The sequence below is a fragment of the Narcine bancroftii genome, chromosome 7 (assembly GCF_036971445.1).
Source record: "Narcine bancroftii isolate sNarBan1 chromosome 7, sNarBan1.hap1, whole genome shotgun sequence".
Lineage (NCBI taxonomy): Eukaryota > Metazoa > Chordata > Chondrichthyes > Torpediniformes > Narcinidae > Narcine > Narcine bancroftii.
This window is the reverse complement of record NC_091475.1, coordinates 149493658-149521025: the sequence shown is the minus strand read 5'-3', so window position 1 is coordinate 149521025 and position 27368 is coordinate 149493658. Positions and strand designations below refer to the sequence as shown.

The following is a 27368-nucleotide window of genomic DNA, read 5'->3' as shown; positions in this document are numbered from 1 at the left end:
CAGTTGCAATGTATATAGCTGGGATACCAGAACAGGGCGAAAATGGAATCTATATGGCCTTTATGACTGTCTGGACACAGAATGGTGAACAGGAAGCAGTAGTATTCATCAATGAAACAGAGGAAAAAAGTGTTCCCGTTCATGGTGGGGAGAGGTTCTTTAAAATTGACACTGAGTTGTTCAAAGGGCCTGGATGACTTGATTAGGTGTGCCTTTGCGAGGCGATAGATGTGTGGCTTGAACTACACTCAGACCTGGCAAGACCTGACATCCAAGGAGAAGGGCAGATTGGGCGCCTTGACAAAATGAGCCATGTGGTAACCCCTGGATGGCAGAGCTCATTATGCAGAGACTGCAGTTGACCGGCGTGTGCAGAGGCACAGTTTCCTCTGGATAAGGCTTCTGGAGTGTATTAAGGGCTCCTGGCTGATAGGTGATGTCATAACTGTAGGTGAAGAGCATGATCCTCCTCGTAGAAATTTTGTCATTTTTGATTTTTCCCCTCTTGATGTTATTAAACATAAATGAGATGGAGTGCTGGTCAGTGAGGAGCATAAATTTCCTACCAGCCAGGTAGTGCCTCCAGTGCCTCACGGCTTCTACAATGGCTTGAGCCTCCTTTTCCCACAGATGGGTTCTGGAGACTGTGGCCTTGTAATGTTCCCCCCCAAAAAAATTGCCTGGGAAAAGGTAGCGGCCATGGCTACCTTTCCACCTGGAAAGGTACATTCTCATCCACCACGGGCATGATGGCTTTTGCAATGTGATTTCAGAGGTGGTTAAAAGCCATTTCTCCGCTCATTCTTCTATATACCAGGGAATAAAATCTTAACCTGTTTAACCTTTCCCTGTAACTCAGTTCCTGAAGTCCAGGCAACATCCTAGTAAACCTTATCAGCACTCTTTCTATCTTATTGACATCTTTCCTGTAGTTAGATGACCGAAATTTGGCCTCATAAATGTCTTATACAACTTCAGTATCCTAACTCCTGTACTTATTACTTTGATTTATGAAGGCCAATATGCCAAAAACTCTCTTTACAACCCTATCCACCTGTGATGCCACTTTCAGGGAATTATATATCTGTATTCCGAGATCCCACTGTTCGACTGCACTCCTCATTGCCCTATCATTTACAATGTATGTCTTTTCTTGGTTTGTCCTTCCAAAATGCAACATGTCACACATGCCGCCATTAAATATCCTCTACCATTTTCAGCTCACTTTTCCAGCTGGTCCAGACACATCCTCAAGCTTTGAAAACTGTCTTCACTGTCCACAACACCTCCAATCTTAGTGTCATCTGCAAACATGCTGATCCAATTTACCACATTACCATCCAGATCATTGATACAAATGACAAACAACAATGGTCCCATCACTAATCTCTGAGGGACACCATCAATCTGAGAAGCAGTCATCCACCACAACTGTCTGACTTCTCTCATCAAGCCATTATTGAATTCAGTTCACTACATCACTATGAATACCTAGCATCTGAATCTTTCTGACTAACCTCCCATGCAGGACCTTGTCAAATACCTTACTAAAGTCCATGTAGACAACATCCACAGCCTTTCCTTCATCAACTTTCCTGGTAACCTCCTCAAAAAACTCTCTAAAATTGGTTAAACATGACCTATCAAACACAAAGCCATGTTGATTATCCATAATCAGTCCATGGCTATCCAAACAATTGTATATCTGATCTCTTAAAACACCTTCCAACAATTTACCAAATACTGACATCAGGCCCACTGACCTATAATTTCCAAGGTTATTTTTGGAGCCTTTTTTTAAATGAGGAAGCAACCCTCCAATCCTCTGGCACTACACCCCTGGCTAAGGACATTTTAAACATTTCTGCCAGAGTTCCTCCAATTTCTACAATAGCCTCCTCTAGGCCCGAGGGAATATCTTGTCAGGCCCTGGGGATTTATCCACCCATATTTGCTTTAAGACACCAAGCACTTCCTTCTCTTTAATCTGTAGAGACTCTGTAATATATTCACACAGAGATAAACATGCAGGTTTATTCAAAATGGAGGCTATGGATTCCAAGTCCTCACAACCAGACCTCAGTGGAGATTCAACTTCCATCCACAATGTGGAGCTAGAGGGTGGAGGTATTACAACTTATTACAGATTGGATGACTTCACTGCTTATTTTACTTACTACCCATGACTCTGTAACCTTTTCCTGAGTGAATACTAATGAAAACAAAACATTTAAGATCTCTCCCATCTCTTTTAGTTCCGCACAAATCCGACGACTTTGAGTGGACTGAGTTAGAGTGGCAAGGCTTTGGTTCAACAGGCTTTGGTGAGAATAGGTAGGAGGGGAGGGATAGTAAGAGTTGAAGTCAGAAAGGGCCATCCTATTTGAGGAACAAAAAAGTATTTAGTAGATAGACACAGGAAAGGAAGGGCAAGTTTTTAAGATATCATATATTTTGTTCACCTCGTGGGATTGGCAGCCAAGGCAGGGGGATGCTACTCTTGCAAACTGTGGATCATCAGGAAAGTCAGGATTATCCCTGATGACTTCATCTGTGAGATGCACATCCAGCTGCAACTCCTACCAGGGACAAGCCACAGAGATCAGGTCTCTGGCATGGAGTCTGGTTCCTGTGGCTAAGAAGGGAAGGGGGGAGAAGAGGTGAGCTGTAGTGATAGGGCATTCCAGTTAGGGGGAGAGATAAATTTCTATGGAAGAGGTTGAGTATCCTGAATGGTATGATGACTCCCTGGTGCCAGGGTCCAAAATATCTCAGATCAAGTTCACGGTATTCTCAGGAGGAAGGGTGAGCATCCTGTAGGGACCAATAATGTAGGTAGGAAGATGAGGAGGTCCTGCAAGGAGAGTTCAGGGAGTTAGGCACTAGGTTGAAGGACAGGGCTTTTAGGGTAGTAATCTCAGGATTGCTACCCGTGTCATGTGCTAGTGAGGCTAGAAATAGGAGGATAATGCAGCTTAACACGTGACTAAAAACATGGTGCAGGAGGGAGGACTTCAGGCTTCTGAAGCATTGGGCTCTCTTCCATGGAAGGTGGGACCTGTTCTGACTGTCAGTTTGCATCATTGCAGGAAGGTTTGCTAGTGCTGCTCCGGTGGGTTTAAACTAGATTTGCAGGGGAAGGGAACCAGTGTGATAGAGCAGTTAGAGAAGTGGAGGAGGGAAAATATGATGTAAAACTTGCATGCATCGTTAGAAGTCAATGGTTTGGACGTGGTGGAAATATTTTCAGGTGCATCTATTCCTATGCAAGGAGTATTGTAGGAAAAGCAGATGAGCTTAGAGCATGGATTGGCATGTGCAATTATGACAGTAAAAGGGGGGAGGAGTGGCATTGCTCATCAGGGAAAATATCACACCTGTGCTCAGGCAGGACAGACCAGAGGGCTAGTCTACTGAGGTTATATGGGTGGAGCTGAAGTATGGGAATATGTTCACACTCGAGGGGTTGTATTATAGGCTGACAATAGTCAGCGAGAATTGGAGGAACAAATCTGTAGAGAGATTGGTGACAGATGCAGGAAACACAAGGTTGTGATAGTAGATTTTAACTTTCCACATATTGACTGGGACTCGCATACTGTAAAAGGCTGGATAGCTTGGAATTTGACAAATGTATTGACAAAGTTATCTAAATCAATATATAGAGGTACCATCTAGAGAGAATGCAATATGGGATCTCCGATCAGGGAATGAGACAGGACAAGTGACAGAAGTATGTGTAAGGGAACATTTTGGGTCCAGTGATCATAATGCCATTAGTTAATTATGGAGGGGGTGTGGCTGGCAGTAGGGGAGAAACATGAGTGGTCATCTGTCCCAGCAGATTTGAACAAAAAAATTTTTTTTAAGTGCCCTTTATATATATAAAATTTTTAGTGTTTGTTTTTATAAGTAATTAAATATAAGAATGAAAAAAAAACGAGAGCCCAAATGATGAAGAAACCGATTTTAAAACAAGTTTATAAGAAATTCAGCCTACCTTTGAGTTGGAACCAGGTACATCGCGTATCCTCTCTCCTCATGTCCAGCATCAACAGCAGGCAACTCCGAAAGTGACGTTGGCACCCAGGTTGTGGAGCTCTGATCAAGATGGCGCCCGATGTTCTTCTACTGAAGCTGAGGAAGCTGTACGCATGCACACTATTCCAAGCATCTTCCACCCTGGTGCATCGGGAGGCGGGGTGGGGGGGGGGGGGTGCTAGTGCTCGTTGATCCAGTGAGTCGGGATTGGCAGAGGACAGGCCCCAAACCAGATGGGGGGGGGGGGGAGTTACTGTGGTAGAAGAAGAAGCTAAAAGAATTGGTGTAGTGAGAGAGGAGAGGTATCCAGAAACCAGCTCTGAAGAAGATTTGGTCAGTGAACAAGAAATACATGAGAAGGCTGGGAAGGAACTTCTTTAAATATTGAGATTACTTTGAAGTACAGTTTCAGGCAATGTCACAACAGATTTCTTTGGGCTTAACATCTATTAATAGTAAGCTAGCCAATGTAATGGAAGATATTTCAACTGTTAAAGCTGATGTCGCAAAATATACAAAATTGGTTGATAAAGTTCAAGAAAAAGTTAAGATGGAAGTTGGAAGATTGTGTTTGTGATATTGATCAACATCAACAAAAACTGGATACTTATGATGATTCTTTTATGGGATGGAGGATTGAGAAGGCTGATTTATTGAAGAAAATTGATTAATTGGAGAATCAGAGCCGTAGGAACAATGTGAAGATTATGGGTTTACCGGAAGATTTTGAAGAGTCGGAACCGGTTAATTTTTTTCAAAAATGGATACGGGATGTTTTAGGAGCGGAAATCTTTCTGAATGGTTTGGAATTGGACAGAGCACATAGAGCTTTGAGAAGGAAAGTAATGACCCCGATCTGTTTTGATCAGGTGTCAGGATAGAGAGTTAATTTTAAGATTGGCAGTTCAAAATGCAAGGCAACATGGAGGCTTCTGATGGTTCAAAACAGAAGATTTTTATGTGGATCCTAGTCAAAATATAATTAAAAAACGTGAAGAATTTAATTCAGCAAAAACTATTCTTTGGCAGAATGGTTATAAATTTGCTTTTAGATTCCCTGCGGTTTCAACAGTCTTTTATGGGGTATACATGTCTCAATTTTTTGATGATGAGGGAGATGCTTAGATTTTTTGCTAACTCCTTGATGGATCTTAAGAAAGGTCAGTCTTCATCATCTCAAATGCAAAAATTGAATGGAGCTGTTAAAAAGAATGGTATTGGAGATTAGAAGGGGAAAAAAAAGAAGAAAGGGAAGGAAGATGGGTTAGAAGAGATGCAGCAGAAAGATTCAAGTGATTCTGAAGAGATTTTGATTGATGATGATCAAGTGAATGAAGAAATGATAGAAGCTTATGTACTTATATAATGTGGTTAATTTTCTCGGGGGTGATGTAAGATCTCATTGTAGCTCAACCGACACCGACACTCACTTAGTGGCTTACGCTGCTACCCGTGTTTTGGGGGGAGTAGTACTTGGTACTTAAAAGGGAAGCAGGAAGGGTTTTTATAAAATATTTAAAAAAAAATTTTGAATATGCATGTCTTTTCTTTTTTTTATTCTTTGAGGAGAAGTGTATTTTTGTGGAAATGGAGACTTAGCTGCATGGATTATGGTTATGATATTGCAGATGGCTAATTTAACATTTGATCCATTTAATGTGAATGGGCTTAAAAATCTGATTAAATGTAAGAAGGTGTTAACTTATATTAAGAAATTTAAAGTTGATATTGCATTTTTGAAAAAAACTCATTTGACGGAAATTGAACATCAAACGTTAAAAAGAGATTGGGAAGGACAGGTTTTGTATACTTCTTTTAATTCTAAAGCTGGAGGGGTGGCGATTTTAATTCATAAAAACTTACCTTTTACTTTGGATTTGGAATATGAGTCAATTGGAAGGTTTTGATAATTAATTGTAAATTTTATTCAGAATCTTGGACTTTGGTGAATATTTATGCACCAAATGTGGATAACGAGATGTTTTGTTTCAGCATGTTTTGCTTAATCTATCATATTCTCATGATCAAATTATGATAGGGGGTGACTTTAATTGTTGTTTGGATCCTTTGGTTGATAAATCAGGTAAAGTGACACTCAGTAATAAGATGGTTATGAAATTGTTGTTTTTGATGAAAGAATTTAATTTAGTTGATGCATGGAGGAAGTTGAATTCAAAAGAGATAGATTATTTGTATTTATTCAGCTCAGTATGATATTTATTCTAGAACTGATTTTTATTTATTGTTGACTCAGTTATTGGATAATGTAGTTTTGACTGAATATAGATCTAGGATTTTGTTGGATCATTCATTGGTTTTATTAACATATGCAAGAATGGATAAGATGGTTTCTTCTTATCGCTGGAAGTTTAATTCTTTGTTGTTGAAAAATGATGAATTTTGTAAGTTTATTAATGAACAAATTCAAGTTTTTGGATACAAATAGGAACTCAGTGAATAGTAAGTTTGCATTATGGAATGCTTTAAAAAACCCTTTTAAGGGTCAAATTATTAGTTTTATAGTTAAGTTGAAAAAAACCAATATTTTGCAGAAGATGATAAGTTGGAAAACGATATTAGTGTTTTGGAAAAAAGAGTTACAGAAAAGTACATTAAATAAGGAGAAAAAAGGTTATTTAGATTCTATGAAATTGAAATATAATACATAAGCTTAGAGTTGAATGTTTATTACAAAGATCTAAACAGAAATATTCTGAGTTAGGGGAAAAGGTGCATAAAGTTTTGGCACGGCAATTGAAATCTGAACAAATGTCTAGAAATGATAAAGGCAGTTAAGAAAAATTCTATAATTTCTTAGAGACCTCAAGATATTAAGATAGACCTCAAGTTTAAAGAATTGAATTAAAAAAAATATACTTCTGAAGTGCAACAGGATGATGATAAAACAGAGGGTTTTTTAAATAGGTTGCAGTTACCGATATTGAATGATTGGACTAGGGAACAACTGGAGAAACTAATTGATTTGAAAGAGATTAAGTCGGTTTTGAATTCAATGCCGAATGGTAAATCTCCAGGAGAAGATGGTTTTACTGAGGAATTTTATAAGAAATTTCAGAATTTGTTGCTTCCAGTGTTTGGTAAAGTTTTACAACAAGTTTTGGATACACAATCTGTACCGGAAACTTTCTCACAAGCTATTATTACGGTGATTCTTAAAAAAGATAAAGATTCTTTGAATCCTGGATCTTATAGACCAATTTCACTATTGAATGTTGATTATAAACTTTTGACTAAGATTTTGGCTAATAGATTGGTGCAGTATTAACAAGGTTGATCCATATTGATCATATGGGTTTTATTAAGGGAAGATTCTGCAGATAATGTATTTAAATTAATGAATATTTCTCTGGAGGAATCCAATTTACCAATGGCCCTATCATTGGATGATGAGAAAGCAAATTGATAGGGTGGAATGGTTTTTTTTTAATTTAAAATGTTGGAGAAATTTTGGTTTGGATCAATGTTTATAAGTTGGATTAAGGCAATATATAAACAAATTAGAGCTAGAGTTATGACAAATGAGATTTTGTCTGAGTCTTGTAATTTAGAAAGATCTACTAGACAGGGTCACCCTTTATAACCAGCATTATTTGCATTGATGACTGAACGTTTAGTTCAATTAATAAGAAAGGAAAGAAATATAAAGGGTATTAAATCAGGATTGGATAAATATAGATTAGTTTATTTGCAGATGATGTATTAATTTATTTAACTGAACCATTGGAGTCGTTGAAGGTGTTGCAGGAAAAGTTAATACAGGATGGAGAATTATCAAGTTAATTGGAATAAATTTGAAGTTGTGCCACTGTCTGATGCTGATTATTCTGGTTGTAAAGGAGTGGTACGTTTTAAATGGACAAATCAGTTGAAGTATTTAGGTATTAAAGTAAATTAATATATAGATCAATTATACAAGTTAAATTATTTATCGTTAATTTCTATAATAAAAGATTTAAATAAATGGAAGAATTTACCATCAACTTTGGTGGGAAGGGTGAATTGTATAAATTGAATATATTTCCTAGGCTTCAGTTTTTTTTTCAAAATATTCCTTGTAATATTCCTAAAAACAATTTTAAGGATTTGAATACGATGGTTAGGAAATTTTTATGGAATGGAAAATTAGCAAGAGTTTCTATGCATAAATTAACATGTGTTAGGTCTGCTTTGTTCATGAATGAGTGAGACAAACACCAGGCTGAGTCGAAATCAGGGTTCTTTGTTCTTTATTACCGGATTGTAACACTTGCGACCAACCATGTTAGTCGGAGAATGCATTCTGCCGTTATCAGCAAAATGGTGATTTTTTATACCCTTGGATATGTGCTTAGAACATCATCATATCATTACTTGTCCAATGACTAAAACTGTTGCTATCCTTTCCCTGCTAGCTTCCTGCCTCTCAATCCATCAATGTCTCTCTTATCTTGTAAGTACAAGGATGCATTCACATCTTGTTACAGCCCTGTACATTCCCATCTCATGATGTTTTACCTAACAGGAGTACAAGGACACCTCCCCTTCTTGTTACTGCCCTGTACAGGGTAACTCCCTACACATTCCCATCTCATGATGTTTTACCTTACACATGGAAATATGAATTAGTTGGTATGTGACTTGTAAATTTCTTAAATTATTATAAGGCTGTTCAATTAAAAATTATTAATAGAATGTTTGATTTGGATAGACCTTTGACTTGGGCAGATATAGAGTTAAATAGATTTGGCGAAGATAGAAGAAATTATTTTATTTTATAAATGGAATGTTAAATTAATAAGTTTTTATAAATTATCTATTTTATCTAATTTGATATATTAGGGAAAGGATAAAGAAAGAAATTGGTAATTATGGTAAATTGTCTAGATATATTCCTTTGTATCAGAATAAATGTTTTCCTTCTATGGTTAATAATTACCTTCTTAAAATTTGGGACCAGAAAGGGATTAAGATGATAAGTCATTTTTATGAATTGAGTCTTTTTTTTATCGTTTGAAAGAATGGAGGAAAAATATCAAATACCAACTCATACACTTTTCTGTTGTTATCAAATTAAATCAATGTTGTATGATTATTTTGGGAGGCATTTGCTTTTACCTAAAGAGTCAAAATTTGAGATGTTGATTTGTGATGGAGGGAAGAAAGGTTTTTATTTCAGAAATGTACAAATTATTACAACAAAAAATGCCTAAAAGTTGCATAAACCATGGCTTAAATGGGAGAAGGATTTGGGAGTTGATTTTGATAAGAATATTGGAAAAATATTTGTAGGGATAGTATGACAAAAATTATAAATGCTAGATATAGGCTTGTAACTTATAACTTTATCCACCAATTGTATTTGACTCCGGAACATTTGAAAAGATATAATCTCGTGTTTCCGATTTGTGTTTTTGTTGTAATGACCAGGAAGGTATGTTTTTACATTCAGTATGGTCTTGTGATAAGGTTAGGTTTTTTTTGGTATCGGGTCAGAGATTGTTTATAGAATATTTTGAAATTTAAATTTTCTTTAGATCCAAATTTTTTAAAAATTGGAGATATTAGTGAATTGGCTTTGTTTTATAAATTGGATAAATTTCAATGAGCTTTTCAGTGCTAGCAGTTGCGAGGAAATGTATAACTATATCATGGAAAGATCAAATGGATCTTAATTTACAAAGATGGCATTTGGAATTAAGGTCATATATTCCATTGGAGAAGATAAATTATGAGATAAATAATATGTATTTAAAAAGATTTGGAGCCCTTATTAGGATTATTTCAATTTGAAAATTTAAAGATAGAGATTTGGGTGCTCCCAAGTCTTCTTAACCCATATTAAGTTTTAGGTTAGGAGGAGGCGGTTTGGTTTTGTTTAGTAGTTTCTTAGTTTTTCTAAATATATAAACCATGTTTAAATTTTGATATATTGTTTTATTTTATTGTCTGTAATCATTGTTGTTGTTCTTATAAATAAAATATTTTAAAAAGTTAATTATGGAGGATAGGTATTGGGTTGAGATTATAAATTGGAGAAAGGCCAATTTTGAAGAAATGAGAAAGGATCAAGAATGCGTGGATTGTGTCAAGTTATTTTCAGGCAAGGAGTATGAGGTAAGTGGAGGACCTTCATAAGTGAAATTTTGAGAGTACAGAGTTTGTATGTTCCTGTCAGGATCTAAAGTAGGTTAGAAGGCATAAGGAACCTTGGTTTTCGAGGGATATTGGGGATCTGGTTTGGAAAAAGAAAGAGGTGTATCACAGGTATGGGCAACATTGTCTGACAAAGCAATCTCATGCTTTCTTTTAGTCTTCCTGATTTCTTTCCTAAGGGCTTTTTTGCATTTTTTATACTCCTCAAGTACCTCATTTACATATGGTGTTATTCCAGGCACTATACAGAGATTGATTTAATTTGGTAGCAAGAAGTACCCATTTACACTACAAAGTTATTAAGCACAAGAAATATGTAAATAGTTTATAATTATTTTTAGTCACTGTCAGATTACCTGGATCAGTAATACAATAGTTTCAAAACTGAAATGGAAAATTATTGAGTCAAGCAAGATTCCAGACATGAATTTTCCATTTCATCACTCAGGTAATAATCTGTAAGAGCTGACAGCTTGCTCTTTTTAGAAACTTACATAATTTTGAAGCCTCTGATTTCAGTGTAATGAAAACCAGACAAGTTCCACAAGATGTTGGTAGCTTGCTTTGTCCTGTCACTGTCAGGTGGTGATAAAGAAAGCTAATCTCCAAGGTTTAGCTTTGTTAACTAAGTTGGCACGAGTGAAACACGATAATTGAAACTTTAATCTTTCATTAGTAACTTTATAATGTTAACTCAAGCGTTGTTGCTGCAGGTCCATGGGTGTAAATGATCCCCTGAGACCATTCATAGTGGAACAAGAAGTTCTATCATTACACTTGTCAACATTCCTCCTATAAACATCAATAAAATTAGATCAACAGGCCTTTCATTTTATCCGTGTTTCAGATCTTGTCTGCAAGAACTGTACGACATTAACAGAGGTCTATGCCAGCTCAGAGAGTAACCCCATTCTTCCACTAATTTTCCCAGTAACCCATTCTCCCATTAACACCCTTCAGATCCTATCACTTACTGATATACATGGCCAATTTAGAGGGCCTATTAAAATACCAATCTGCAAGTCTTTGGAATATTGGAGAAAACCCATGCATTCACTGGTGGAATTTGCAAACTCTACATAATTGGTACCACATCAGGGTTGAACCCACATCCTTAATGTTGTAAGACACCATCTCTACTGGTTGTTCCATTGTACCATCATGGTTACTGGAATCAATTGTAAAAAAAAAAATCACTTAAGCTTGAGCCAAGTAAATGACCGGATTGAAATGGGTTCCAACCTGCAAATAAGAATTGTAACAAATTTTGGGAAGAATCCTGTTTCATCCAAGCCCCCCTTACGATTTATACAAGGAGAATTATTAGTTACAGGGCAATATACAGTAAAACCCGTTATTTGGAATTCAAGCAACCAGTAGCCTCAAGCACCGTAAAATTCACTTATCCGGCATCTAACAATTCCCAGGGGTTTTACTGTAGTGGGAACCACACATGACAGACCTCCCTTTATCTCAGGAATAGCTCATATTCACATGCAACAAAATTGGAACACAAGCTCCGTTAGTAATCCACAAGATGGACAAAAAGAAGCCCAAGAGGTTTCAGACAATTCCCAGTTATGCAAAAAGCACTTGCAGACCTTTCAAGTGGATGTCAATCACAACCAGAAACTGCTGTTTGTCCATTGCAGCTTAGTGGCCCAGACACATGGATGCAGAATCGCCTCAGAGGAGGCACAGTGACAGACAAAATTCTGCACACCTCAATCCAGTCCTGGTCATCAGGCCAGAGCCTTCATGTAAGGAATCCCAGGGAGAAAAATTATGTTGGTCATTTAGCAACCGTTTCCTGAATGTTGGATGTATTAGCTATCTGGAAATTGTCAGATTGCTACTTTGATATTTGGCCTGTTTTTAATCAAAGGAAGAAAACAAAGCAATTTCTCTCTGGAGATTAGGCCAGCCAGTTAGGATTAAGTACAAAACTTTTTGAAGGACAGGATTATGTCTTGCTTCTATTATAATATCAAGCTCCTAATATGTAATACTTCAAATCTGTTCCAATATCGCCACTTTCTGTGTGAATTTTGCACAATGCCTCAGAGTCTTTTGACATTTATAGGGTCCTAAGAATATCAGTCTGCCATTTTGTAGTCATGGGCCAACAAGGCCAAAGCCCAATGCTATATTCTTGATACTGCAAAAGTTGGTATTGCTGGTTTTGGCTTAAAGTTTGTGATCTGTCAAAAGGTAAATGTTCCCCAAATGCAATTTAAATTTATTGACTGCAACAAAAAAAATGTTGACTTGAAAGCCTGCAGATGCTGGAATAGGGAGAAAACAAAGAGAAGATGGAGGGCCTCTGTAGATTAAGCAGCATCAACTGAGAGAAATAAACAGGTTCTTGACCCAAAACGTTTCTGTTCATTTAGTGAACGGTTAACATAGTGGTTATTGCAACACTGCAACAGCGCCAGTGAACCAGGTTTGAATCCGGCTCTGTCTGTAATGAGTTTGTAGCAGGTTGTGGACTGGAAAGGCCTGCTATTGTGCTTTAATTCTAAAATTAATTAAAATTAGAAAAATAAAATTTCTCTCTATGGATGCTGCTGACCTGCTGAGTTCCTCCAGCATTTTTGTTTACTCTGTCTCCAAAAGGGAATGCATCACACGCAAGTTTCAGAGGTTTCTTTGCACCAAATTGTGCAAGCAATAGTGCTGATGTCCAGTGAATGACAGATGGAATTTTTTTATATAAATGGTGGCAACTTAAGGTAAGGAGTTAGAAAATAATACTTAAAAAAATTTTCAGGACCAATTTCACTGAAAACAAGATCATCATGGATAACTAGGAACAGAAGGTCATCTGGTCCATTGAGCCTGTCCACGACTCAATAAAACCATGGCTGAAAACTCAGCAGCTGGGCAGTGATGAGTTAAATCCTATTTTGGAAGCATGGTGGGAAGTTGAGGAAACCAACTGCTGAGATCCTCTGGCATTTCGGTGTGTTTTGTATACTGTTATAAACAATTAATCAACCAGCCAAATATAAAGTAAAACAACTAAGTCTGCCAACACTGTGGTTGAAATTTAAAAAAAAATGTTGGAGAAACTCAGCAGGTTAAACAGTATCTCTTCTTCTTTGGCTTGGCTTCGCGGACGAAGATTTATGGAGGGGGTAAAAAGTCCACGTCAGCTGCAGGCTCGTTTGTGGCTGACCAGTCCGATGCGGGACAGGCAGACACGATTGCAGCGGTTGCAAGGGAAAATTGGTTGGTTGGGGTTGGGTGTTGGGTTTTTCCTCCTTTGCCTTTTGTCAGTGAGGTGGGCTCTGCGGTCTTCTTCAAAGGAGGCTGCTGCCCGCCAAACTGTGAGGCGCCAAGATGCACGGTTTGAGGCGTTATCAGCCCACTGGCGGTGGTCAATGTGGCAGGCACCAAGAGATTTCTTTAGGCAGTCCTTGTACCTTTTCTTTGGTGCACCTCTGTCACGGTGGCCAGTGGAGAGCTCGCCATATAATACGATCTTGGGAAGGCGATGGTCCTCCATTCTGGAGACGTGACCCATCCAGCGCAGCTGGATCTTCAGCAGCGTGGACTCGGTGCTGTTGACCTCTGCCATCTCGAGTACCTCGACGTTAGGGGTGTGAGCGCTCCAATGGATGTTGAGGATGGAGCGGAGACAACGCTGGTGGAAGCGTTCTAGGAGCCGTAGGTGGTGCCGGTAGAGGATAAAGATACATAACCAATTTTTGGGCTTGAGCCCTTCATCGATTCAACAAGCCAAATATGTTCCTTTAGCAAGAGCCACCAACCTTCAACTTCATGTGTTCATTGCTGACCCTTTGTAGCCTACAATAGTAAGAGTTTATGAGCTGGAGAAATTCAGCAGGCCACATAGTATCTATAGGAAGTTGAGTGTGACCAATGTTTTGGGCCTGAGCCCTTTGTCAAGACACGAGCAAAAAGCAGACAGCCACCAGAATAAAAATGTGAGGGGAAGGGAGGAATGGACAGGAGGAGGAGGACAGGCTAACGGGTAAGAGGGCATGAGTGGAAATAGGTTGTTCATACCTTGATACCTTCATACTCAGGCCCAAAACATCTTTTACTTTCTCTAGATGCTGTGTGACCTGCTGAGTTTCTCTTACACTTTTGTGTATTACACTACAACAGCAGCATCTGTAGACTTTCCTGTTTAATTCCTCTGGTCGTTGTAGTTCTCTGCTGACTGATACGGTAACGGAACCATCAATCACTCAAACTAAATAAACTCAGCTCAGATGATCAAACTTATTCCAACATTAACTTTACATCTCTTTCTGTTTTGGCAATTTATACTATTGCAGTTGCTTATGTACTTGTGCAGCTGGAGTTGTACATTGTGCATTTTAAATTTAAATGTAGACATACAGCATGGTAACAGGCCATTTTGGCCCATGACGCCCATTTAACCTACAACCTCGAGTACGTTTGGAATGGTGGGAGGAAACCAGAGTTCACGTGGAAAACCCACACTGACTCAGGGAGAACATACAAACTCTTTACAGACAGTGCGGGATTTTAACCCCAGTCCAGATTGCTGGCACTATAGCAGCGTTGCGCTAACTGCTACGCCAACTGTGCCACCATGTACTCATGCATATGACAATAAACTTTCATAAGACCATATAAATAGGTGCAGAAGGTCATTGAGCCTGTCCACCTCTTAATAAAACCATGGCTAGACTGAGCTCCACCTACCTTCCTTTTTCCCCCCATCAATGCACAAATCTGTCTTAAAGCTATTTAATGAAGTTGCCTCTACTGCTTCCTTGGACAGAGAATTCTACAGATTTGCTACTCTCTGGGAAAAGCAGTTCCTTGTCTCCATCCTAAATCTACTCCCATGAATCTTAAGACGATAGCACCTATTTCTAATCTCATTATCATCAGTTATAATGTGACAAATAAGCGTAATCTAAACTGTACAATGCTGGACATAATTAATAGAAGTGCAAAAGGTGAAAATTTGGTTATCAGCTGTTAGTTCACAGAAAGATCCCTTGCATTTTTTGCATTAGTGGAGGCCACATCACAAACTCCAATATCAAGACCCATGACAACTTTGTTAGTTATTTTGACATGCAAAGTTACCACCATCACGTATATGAAAAAAATATGAATTAGGAGCAAGGGTAGACCAACTAGCCACATGATGCATTCTTTTCTGTTCTGGCTGTTATTGTGTGGCATGGTAACTACAAATTATCAGACCAGAAGTCAATAAAGAAGATCATCAAAATGACCGAGATCATGGATATATATATATCTATATAAAAAGGGAAGTGAGTCAGCATACAGGAGGGAGATTGAAAACTTGGCTGAATGGTGCATCAACAATAATCTCATACTCAATGTCACCAAAACCAAGGAGCTAACTGTTGACTTCAGCAAGGGAAAACTAGAGGTATATGAGATGTACGATCCAGTGATCATTGGAGGATGAGAGGGTGAGCAAATTTACCTTCTTGGGAGTCACCATCTTGGATTTTTCCTGGACCCAACAGACTATTGGCATCGTGAAGAAAGCACATCAGCACCTTTACTTCCTTAGGAGTTTGCGGAGGTTTGGTATTACATCAGAAACCCTGGCAAACTTCTACAGATGTGTGGTAGAAAGTGTGCTGACAGGCTGTATCATGGTCTGGTGTGCAAACACCAATACCCTTGAATGTAAAGTCCTGAAAAACATAGTGGACACTGCTCAGAACATCACAGGCCAACCCTCCCCAACATTGAGAACATCTATAGGGAATGCTGCTATCAGAGACCAGCAACAATCAAGGATCCACATCACCCAGCACATGCTCTGTTCTCACTGCTACCATCAGAAAAGAAGTATAGGTGGCACAAGACTCACACCACCAGGTTCAGGAACAGGTGCTACCTCTCCATCATCAGACTCCTCAACAAACTCAATCAGGGACTCATTTTGCACTTTTATTAATTTTGTTTCTCGCAGAATTGCACAATTTGTTGACATTTCTTTATTTGTTTACACTGAGTAGTTTTTTTTTGCATTACCATCAAGTGGTAATTTTGCCTCACCCGCAAAGAAAAGAATCTCAGGGTTACATGATGTCATGCATGTACTCTGACAATAAATCTGAAGATCACTAGGGCTTCCCTTTCTTCCATTGATGATATTTACTGGGATATTTTCTTAAATAGGGCTCAAATAATTAGTGGACCCTTTCCATCTAGCACACAGTATGTTTGATCCACTATCATCAAGGAGATACAGGAGCATCAACATCATGGACTATTGGGCTCAGAAATAGGTCCTATGCACAAGCTATAATTGAGCCAATCAGCACAATATTTATATATATTTTAAATGATCATTTTATGGACATGAGTTTATTATGTGCTGTGCATTGTCTGGAGAGATGCTGTTTTATCTGATTGTATATGTAGTCAGATAATAAACTTGAACTGATGAAGATCCTGTCTCAAAGTAGTAATTGCTTCCACCAGGCTTTGAGAAAGAGGGTGCCAAAAAATTGCAAAACTCTGGTTAAAAAAAGTAATTATTTCATCTGTCATAAATGGGTCTATCTTCATTTAGAGATCACAACACCCAGTTCCAGATTCTCTAACAAAGGGAAACATCCTTTCCATGTCAGGATCTTGCATGTTACATTTAGGGAGCACTCTGAATGTATGTGTTAGCTTCCTTTATTAAAGAATTAAATGCTAATAAAATATATTTTTTTTAATTTTTCCAAATGCATCTATTGAAGCTTTGGTTCAAAGCTAAAATATATATATATATATTTTATTTCTCAACAATAGATTATCTAAGAACACAACCCTTTTATAAATTGAGGAATACATGTATTCAAGGCTGAGATAGTTGCATTATTGAATTATAGGGGAAGAAAAGGGTTTGAAGAGCACAGAGAAAAGTGAATTTCTTGAATTGCAGACAGAGCTTTATCTGGCTCATGCGAAAAACCAAACAGAGCAATTAAAGGACAAGGCTCTATTTTGATTTTAAAAATCATGGAAAAAGTTTGGAAAATGTCTTTCCAAAAACTCTCTAAAGTGGGGCATTCCCAAAACATGTGGATCAATGAAATTTTTAAAATTGTTGCATTTCACACATAATGCATCAATATCTGCAAAATACAAGATAGAATACAAATCTAAACTTAAGCTATGCACCACCTTAAACTCAAAAGGCAATACTTTGCACAAAATGAAGAATCATTAATCAAAGAGTAGAGCACCAGTCCTCTTCTGAAAAGGTTATATTCAAATCTCTTCCTAAACATTCTTAATTCCAGCCATTGAGTCTGATCTTAAATCCAATGATTCATAGTAAATATGTAACAAATCAAAGTGAATTTAAGGCTATGTTTTGATCAGCATCTTACTGAATGTCAGATTATGGAAATCAAACAGATCATCTCGCACATCACTCATTTGATTTGCAGCTCATTTATTACCTTCAACATTCACTTCCTGATACCCAGTAAGCATGCATCATTCATCAAGTGCTGATAGCAGCATACTGCACCTTCCAAATTCATAACTATCATACAAAGGACAGACAGTAAGTGCATGAGACCGATACTTGCATTTGGAAATTAATAATCATCCATTTACAGTATTAGTCTAAATACAAGAATTCCTTGACAAACAGAAAAAAAAAATTGGAATAAAAATGAGATGCTGCTACAAATCTGAAATAAAAACACAAAATACAGAAAATACATTTAGCGTTTGTGAAAAGCAGATAATTTTGAATTTACGATGCTTCAACTAGTCTGGGAAAGCAAGAAAACAGGTTAGGTGCAATTTGCAGACAAGATAGATCACACATGTCAAACTCTGGCCCGCGGGCCAAATCTGGCCCGCGATATAATTATATTTGGCCCGCAAGATCATATCAAAAATGTATTAGAGGTGGCCCGCTGGACGCCGCACCAGTATAGCGCATGCACAGAAAACCGCTGTGTCCCAGGGTGAGAGAGATAAAGAAAAATCCTGGTCCTTGAAAAGTAGAGGTGGGTGGTTTTATAAACACGCTGTCGTGTCCCCCCGCCCACCCCTCCACCGCAGCGCGGCCTGACCGGTGTCAGGGGAAGCCAAGGCCGCTTCCCAGCGCCTGGAACCCCAGTGGCACAGTGTTTCTTGGAGCTGCAGATGGAGTCGGGACGCCGGAGGGTAGATTGGGGCTCCCCGCCGGGCGATGGGGGCGCCGGCCGCCGTGCGCCTTCCCACCGGACCAGCGGCGGGTGCCGGAGTACACGTGGAGAGCGAGGCTGGTTGGGCAGGTAGGGTGGAACCCCCCGCCAATCTCGGGAGTGGCGTGGGCTGGATCGGGATTAGCCGCGCTCACCTGCTCCTCCACCGCTGACCGGGATCCCAGCGCGGTCCTGAGCGCGGAGACTGCCCTGGAAAGGTCCTGGGACACCGGCACGGAAAGAAGAGCAGAGTCTGTAGAACATTACAGATCAGAAACAGGCCCTTCGGCCCTTTGACTCTACCTCGTGAAAACCCAACCCTGGAGAAACTCAGCAGGTTAAACCATATCCTTTATCCAGCAGAGAGGTACCTGACAATGTTTGGCCCTTGATCCCCCTCATCAATGTATGAGCGAAAGTCTGTGGTTCTCGTAAAAACACCAGAAGGGAGAAACTCAGCAGGTCAAAGGGGGTCCGGCCGAAACTCAGGGTGGGGCCTGACCTCGCCAGGACCATTGCCCACTCCCCCTCCCTGCCGCAGGCCAACCCGCGACTCACGGTGACAGGGCCGCTGATCCGCCGAGATGCCGCCCTACAGCGAGAGCGATGCCCCCGCACTGTCGTTGTCCAACCCGATCGCCTGCAAACCCTGCCCTCCCGCACACAGGCCTGAGTAAGTATTATGAACTTTAATCTCAGGATAAAACGATCTTCCAATAGTTTCATGTCACAGTGATAAATATATTCCTGGTTAAAAGTGGTCCTGCACCTGGATACAAGCTCATTAGGCATAAAACTTGAAAAGTGTGTAAATCAAAGGATATCTGTACCAATGGAAAAAGGGCATGGCAAATAACCCTGCTAGAGTTCATGCCCACAATCAGTCACCCATTTGATGGTTTCAGGAATCATGTTATTCTCCCACATTCTCAATAGAGAATTTTACTATTCGACAGCACACTAGCAACATTTGACAAATCCTCTATAGAAAAATATTATTTATTGAATATTTTATTTCTCATTTGTTAATGCTTCTGGAAAGAGTTTATCCAAAACTATTATTAAACATTTATTTTAATAAGAAAAAGTTTAACATTACATATGTTGAAAGAAGAGAAAACATGCAGATGTTGTTGAAAATTTTCAATAAATATTTAGTTCGGCCCTCGACTTAGTCCAAGTTTTTAATTTTGGCCCTCCGTGAATTTAAGTTTGACACCCCTGAGATAGATGATCGGTTAGGGCAGAGGGAACACTTTTGATAAGATGATGCACAGGTGCATCGGGAAAAATTATAGAGCTGCTTTGCAGCAAATGAGGCCAGTTTACCAATATGTTCTAAAGGGCAATTAGTGATGAGTGGTAAATTCTGACCTTGCTAAATACCTATATTCCAATGGAGAAGGTGCAGGTGAGGGCCAAGTCGATGATGGTGGAGGGGAAGCCATCTTTATGGAAGGCAGACATTTTAGATCATCTGGACCTCAAAGACCTCACCTTACAAAAAGATGCAGTGGAGATGGAGAAATTGTGAAGGGAATAGAATCCTCACCCGCATCTCCTCCATTTCCCGCTCATCTGCCCTGGCTCCTTCTGCCCCCAGATGCAACAAACACAGGATTCCCCTTGTCCTTACCCATCACCTCACCAGCCTCCATACTCAACACATTTCGAGCACTTACAACAGGGTCCCACCATCAGCCATATCTTACCCCTTCATCCCTCTCTGCCCTCCATAGGGACCACTCCCTTCATGGCTCTCTCAAGCATTCATCACTCCCTAACAATCGCACCCCCTCCTGGCACCTTCCCCTGTGGCCTCAGGAGGTGCCATACTTGAGCCTACACCACCCCATCACCACAGTCCGGGGCCCAAAAAGGTCTTTCAAGTGAAGCAATGTTTGTGTATCTGCATCTGTGCTCTCTTTGTGGCGTTCTCTACAACAAAAAGATTGGGAAATTGCTTTTAATGTTTAAAAAATAATTGCACCTTTGCTCTCTCCGCACTATTGACAGGGTTGGCCACCTCCCAGTGGCCAACTATCTCAGTTTTGCTCCCACTCCCTGCTCTCAATGCTGCCACTGAACACTCTGGTGAATCAAATATAACCCTATTTTTCCTTGAAGAATAACCCAAGACAAACATACAAAATGCCAATGTTGGTAAATAAATGAAATGTTTTACTCAATGAGAAATGACTCAAGAAATTATTTTAGCTTTCTCTCATCAAATAATCTAGTTTTGGCCAAAAGATAATTAATTACTCAGATATAACTCAACAGCAATATTATCCCCTAGAATCTCCACAGCATGTAGTCAAGTTCAACAGCTATATTTCCAAGGAAACCATCACAGAGCCCAAAAACTTTACCTTTACCTACAAATCCACACATCCTCACTGTTATGGACCTTGGGCAATTTAAATTTTTTTGACTGAGGACAGGACTTGAACCTACTGCAGGGGATTTGACTGCTGCTAGGAGCTGTAATAGCATTGGGCTACCAGAAGGGGACTCTGACAGCTGTCAAAGCACAAGAACAACGTGCTGGAAGTCCGTGGGCTCACAAGAGTGAGTCTACGGCTGTTAACCTTTCTCCACCAATGGAGAGAGATGGAGGCACCCACTGGACAATTTAAAAGGTCCAGCACACTGGTTTTGAAGAGGTTGGTCAGTGGATTGGACTGCAGTCAGACAGTTGGTCTGATGATGAGTGCTCATCCGGCAGCTTCAGCAAGCCACACGCCGAGTTGCTTTGTTCACGGGTGCTAGCACTGCTGTCTAGAGCCGTATGTTAGTGTGATCACCTAGTAGTTTCAGTGGATGAAGGAAGACTGAACTACTTTGTTCATGGGTGTAAGCACTGTCTGACAGCAGTTTAGGAAACTCAGATACACAGTGTGTGTGTGGGACTGACCAGTACCTCTCCTGTCCCCTTTCAAAAGGAGGACTTCTGACAGGAGTCACAGGACCACTCAAGCCAGGGTGTCCAAAGGAGAGGACTTGCATGAGAGGTTACTTGTTAACACTAAAGAGGGCTTCAAAAGACTCGTGTGACAGATGGAGGGCTTTGGAGGAGTGAACCTCATGTGGTGACCAGTAGTTCACTGGGAAAATTCCTGGGTGAAGGAAACTCAAGCCAGTCTCATGTTCCCCTGACAGGGTTGAAAGTCTAGAGCAGGGGTGTCAAACTCAAATTCACGGAGGGCCAAAATTAAAAACTTGGACTAAGTCGAGGGCCGAAATAAATATTTATTGAAAATTTTCAACAACATCTGCATGTTTTCTCTTCTTTCAACATATGTAATATTAAACTTTAGGATATAACTTTAGGAGGATAATGTTACAGGTCAGGAGTAGGTAGCTCAAGTTCACCCTTTGCTTGACCTGAGGGAAACATATTTGGTCCCTGTGGAGATGTAGTCAGCATTCACAGGCTGTGTCCATTTTGGCCTGCATCAGGACTCAGCATTTCCTTCTCACTCCTCAGACTCTATTCACCCTCGACCCATCCCTCTACCTGACCAGTCCTTTACCCAACCTCTACTCACCCCTCACTCCACTCGCTGCCTCTACCCACCCCATCCTATACACGCCCCTCTACTGCCTCTCCCCTCAACCTGTTCCTCCCTCTACCCGTCTCTCACCCTCTAATCACCCCTCCCCTACTCACCCTGCCCCTCCCCTTTTACCTCTTCCCTATCCACCCCTCCTTCTACTCATCCCTCCCTCTAACCGCCCCTCGCACCACCATAACTTCCCCTGCCCATTACTCCTCACCTACACCCTCTGCCCACCCCTGCTTAACCACCCACTCAGGCCCAGCGTGCTGCCGATCAGCATTTGCGGACAGCCACCATCTCTCTCTTTACGTGCAGGGCCGAACCAGCCGTCCCTGGGGTCCGCGCGGGTGCAAGCGCTGAAGGCCGTGGCGACCGGGAGAAGTGCGCTCGCGCTGTGGATGGGCCGTCTGGTGCCAGTCGCGCGGGGCTCGCGCTGCCCAGGGGCCGTGCACAGCCTGCCATGCCCGTCGCGCCGACAGGAAATCACAGGCGCTCGCCAATCCATCGCACTGCTCGACAGGTGGGAGAAGTGACTGGTTGTGCAGGGAGCCTTCCAACTGGCTTGCCGGCTGATGACATCGACAGACTTCTCGTGTTACAATTTCTCGTGTTACAATGGGGAAGGATGTGCAATGAAGGAGGAGGATGGTGGGGGTGACATTACCAAAAAACAGCATCGGCTCTCGCTGCAGGGCGGGCCACCTCTAATACATTTTTGAAATGATCTTGAGGGCCAAATATAATTATATCACGGGCCAAATTTGGCCCGCGGGCCAGAGTTTGACATGTGTGGTCTAGAGGGACCATGGTCATCTGAATACAACTTCAAATTAAAAGAACAGTGGGCAAGGAAACAAAAACCCAAGCCTGAAGGCCAGATCCATGAGCTGGTCCTTCTTGACTGACAGACTTGACGTGATTGATCTTGGGGTGGGGGGGGGGGTACATAGAGTTTATATAGAGTTGCCAATAAGGCTGGTGTTCGGGTGTTAAGTTTATTGGGTCCATTCTATTATTGCTAGTTTGTTAATAAATTTTGTGTTAAACTTAACCCATTTGTTTGTGTGCCTCCCAATTGCTTCTGGGGAGTGTAACCACCAAAACTGGCTCATGTAATACAGTTTAGGGTCATTTTTAGTCTGTAGGATTCAGTTTCTCAGTGATGTAGAGGGGAACTGCTAAAATAGTCATTGGAATTATTCAATACAATGAAGCAGAATATTTAAGAAGATTTATTTCAAATTATCAAGATTTTAAAAAGAGCAAGTATAAAATTTCTGTTATTGACCAAGTTATGATTACAGAATTTAATCTATTCCTGTGTACAGTTACAAATTTGGAGAAACACAGTCCAACCATGTCAATGTCTTTAGCTCTGTAAGGACACACAGGAAATAAGGTGAGCTATGATATTTTGAAATATACAACTGGCAGCTTTGACTTCAATCCTATACCATTAGAAAAAAAACACTTGTTTATGGTTACATACACATGAAGTACAGTACAATTTTACTTTGTAGTTTCACCACTTATACAGAAGAATTCTTATCAAAATAAAATAAAAATAAGCATAAGTCTATGTCTATTGTTGCAAGGAAACATTTCAGACTATTTTACAACTTAAAATTTTCAAGTAATAAATGGAGGTAAAAACAAATAGAAACCATATTAAAATTCAGTACATGATTAAAATTGATCATTCCAATTTAAATACTGTGAAGCCTTTGAATTCTATGCACCCCTTTTTACAAATAACATGTCAGTTCAAGCTTTGAGGCTCAAATGAGAAGGATAATCCTTCATATACTTAACCAGAACTCAGTGAAAATGCAGATTTACATGACTAAACAATGTTTAAAAAATATGATTGCACCCTATAGCAGAGAAAACAACAGCCTTTGAGTACTTGAAAACTGATGAATTAGCAAAATTTATATTCAAATGGTACCACATCCCCAAAATAAACACCAAGTTTGAAAACCATGGAATGACAAGGCACTATTGCTGGTGGGAGTCGATGACAATGTGGAGTGGTATCATATTTCAATTCTGTTCCATCAACTTTTGTAAAATGGTCCAATTTTCACCAAACAGCCAGTCTTTCCAAACATGCTTAAAAATCAGTTTTATCAAGTTCTCAAACATTTCTAACAAAGATATTTCATAAGTCTACAGTTAACCATATTTATAATGAAAAGATGCTAACAAATATTTCCACACCATTATGAAACCAAATGTTTTAAAATAAAATTTTATGATTTGTTATATACTTATAATAATTTTATAATGCCCTCCTCTGGAAGTTGTCTCCTGGAAGTTTTAAAGCCTACTTTTTTCCCCCAGTAGCACTGCAATATTATCAAGGATATTGCATCAGCCTGAGAGTGTAGATTTTTACTACTTCTCATTTTGAGCATGTTATAAAGATTATATCATTGACGTTTTGTACATTTAACATGCATAGGTTTTTATGGGCTAGAGCTCAACCTTTTGCTGGTGGAGAATACTGTTCAAGAAAACAAGGCCTGCTCTTGTGATGCCAGAATACAGGTATACCCCGCTTTATGAATATTCGCTGTACGCAAATTTGCTTTTACGAAGAAACTAGTGTTTGCTTTTACAAAAAGAGGCAGTCAAAACTTGCTGTCTTCCCGATTCTGGTTGTTGAAACTACATTGTACATATCGGAAGATGTAGTTACGGCAGGGTCAATTCTGTCATTTAGGAGGAGGCTAGATGAGTACATGGATGGGAGGGGATTGGATTGGAGGGTAATGGGCATGGGTGTGGGTAGGTGGAACTAGTGGAGTTTCATGTAAATCGGTGTGGACTAGAAGGGCCGATATGGCCTGTTTCCATACTGTAAATTGTTATAATTTCTACTTTATATAGCCTGTGTAGTTATCATATCATTCTCGCTCTTAATACATGTTAGTGTTATTTTCGGTTTTGTGTGTTATTTGGTGGGTTATGTTTTGGGTCTGGGAATGCTTAAAAATTTTCCCCATAGAAATCAACGGGAATCACTTCTTCACTTTATGCCATTTCGGCTTACAAAAGGTTCCGTAGGAACGCTCTAGTTTCATAATGTGGGGTATACCTGTACAAGATACAGGTTGTGGTTTATCACTTTTCAAAACAATCTAAACTAAACCAAAATATCAATGTATAAACAGGTCGTTAAGCTCTGCAAGTAGACAAAATCTTAACAGTAGCCTGGTGACTTATCATGTTGTTGAAAATATAAATGTAAAACATTTTGTGTTTCTTACATCATCACATTATTTCACAATTATTTCAATTTTAAAAAATCCTATGAGTAACATTAAATTTTTTTTAACATTTGGGCAATTTAAAAAAGCTATGGTACAAATTTTTAAAAAAATCTTCAATTTCAAAATTTTTGAACAGTTTTTGAATAAACACATTAAAACAGGCTATGTCTGGTAATGAAATTGATATTATGTTATTTAAAAGCACCTTTACATGAAAATTTTAATTTTATCAAAAAGCTGAATTAAAAAAAAATTACACTTATTTTTTATACTCAATTTATGATTTTGCTACATTTAGCAAAAGAATTGTTTAAAATTGATTGTTTACTCTAGGTTTTATGAAAGAGATTTGAGATTTATTACACATTTCATAAGGAGGTTGTTCTAATAGATTTATGAAACATTTTAATCATATAATTTGAATCACAACAGTAATTTTTAAAAACATCTATTTTTAGCATGTTAAACTTTTTTTCCTTTAATAAGATGCACATATTAGTTAATTTCCCTAAGGCACTACATTTTGACCACAAAGCAATCAAGTTTTCTATCCATTCAATAAACTTTATTTATAAAATTAAAAAACAGAAAGCTTGTAAACTTACACCTATAATGTTCAGAAGACACTCCAAGAACAAAATCATTGTTCATTTACCATAAAATAACTACCATCAAAATTACTGAAAGTTGCAAAAAAAAAAAAAAAATTCAATGTACTTCTGATGGACTGAAATAATTTTGTGATACCTAGAAGATGTTCTTACAAATTAAAGTTTGAAGAGGTAAAAACAAGCTGCTTGTGCCACCTGAGGAGTGTTCATATATCATTTCAAAACTACAGAGCTCCTAAATTTTATAAAATATTTGCTTGTAATCTTGTAATGTCTCTCAAATGAAATTAATTTTCAAAAATATCACCACATATCCATTCGTTCATTATGGTGACAATTAAACAAAATGCTGCTGTAAAGGAGTGTCTATCTATTTAAACATTTTAAGATTATCGGCTAAATCCACTGTTCAAGAGTCTGTAGCATTTGAGTAAAAACAAATTCCAAATGAAAAGCTGCATAATGTATATTCCACAGTTTAACTGGTTGGAGTTATTCCCACTGTTCCCAACAGAGTTCAGATTTATATTCTACATATGGATAGCCATTTCTCTGGTTTCTGTTAAAAATAATTATATTCAAGACAAGAGCAATTTTGATTGGTAGAAATAGATCAGACCTCAGAAATAAAGAAATGAAATAATTTCTGTAAAATTGTAACAACAGCTATTGCAAAGTGTGACTAATTTTAGTGCTTTATTGCATTAAAAAGAAATCTCCCCCCCCCCCCCCCAATCAGGAAGTAATAACATACTTCAGTACTCTCATTACTTTTCATTCCCAATCCTTTTTAAAATACACAAATTCAAGATAATAAAATGGATTCAATAAAATGGGTCTGTCACATAGCATTGCTCACACAAGACAAACCTGGTTCTTATTGCTGGTTAAAAAATATTTAAAAAAATCTAACCACTTGGAAAACAATTTGGGTGCAAAAATATTTAAAGACTTCACAGTAAACTTCAAAAACATGGCAGTTGTTACTCTCACTTGAATGATGGACCTGCCAAGAAACCCCTTAAGGAGACAGCAGAATGTTTCCAGTCTTCTCCATCTTTTTACCCTTTGACAATGCAGCAACTTGTTTCAATAATTCTCGATTTTTGGCCTTTTAAAAAATTGGATAACAGAATGACTACTTTAAAAACATACTAAAACTAAATGACCAAAAACATGCATCACAAAAGAAGACTGTAAAGTTTAAAGATGTATGGATCCACTGCCTATTTGACATCTGTGTTTAATAATGAAGTATCCTGACTGAAACGGTCACCATTAATGCCAATATCTACATGATGATCCAGGTTCAAATATAATTGGATAGTTAATCATTAACAACAGATACTAATATATACTTAGCAAAAGACAATTAGTGAAAAATCTAGCTAAAGTATTACTGCTGTAACAATCATTACAGCAAAACATTTTTTAAAAATTAAAGTCTCAAATGCTGGGGTTGAGTACAATACACAAACATACTGAAGAAAATCAGCATGTCACGTCGCATTCATAGGAAATAAAGGATAA

General features: G+C 38.9%; 1 protein-coding gene across 4 annotated transcripts in view; it reads right to left on the bottom strand.

Annotated features, from left to right (window-relative positions):
* Positions 1 to 23168: 23168 nt before the first annotated feature.
* Positions 23169 to 27368, bottom strand: part of fam76b (family with sequence similarity 76 member B) — a 40412-nt gene continuing 36212 nt past the window's right edge. For all 4 annotated transcript variants that reach the window (XM_069890788.1, XM_069890789.1, XM_069890790.1 and 1 more), the window contains exon 10: positions 23169 to 26949. In XM_069890788.1, the coding sequence (XP_069746889.1) occupies positions 26860 to 26949 (90 nt within the window). In that variant the 3' untranslated portion in view covers positions 23169 to 26859. The remainder of the gene's footprint in view (positions 26950 to 27368) is intronic.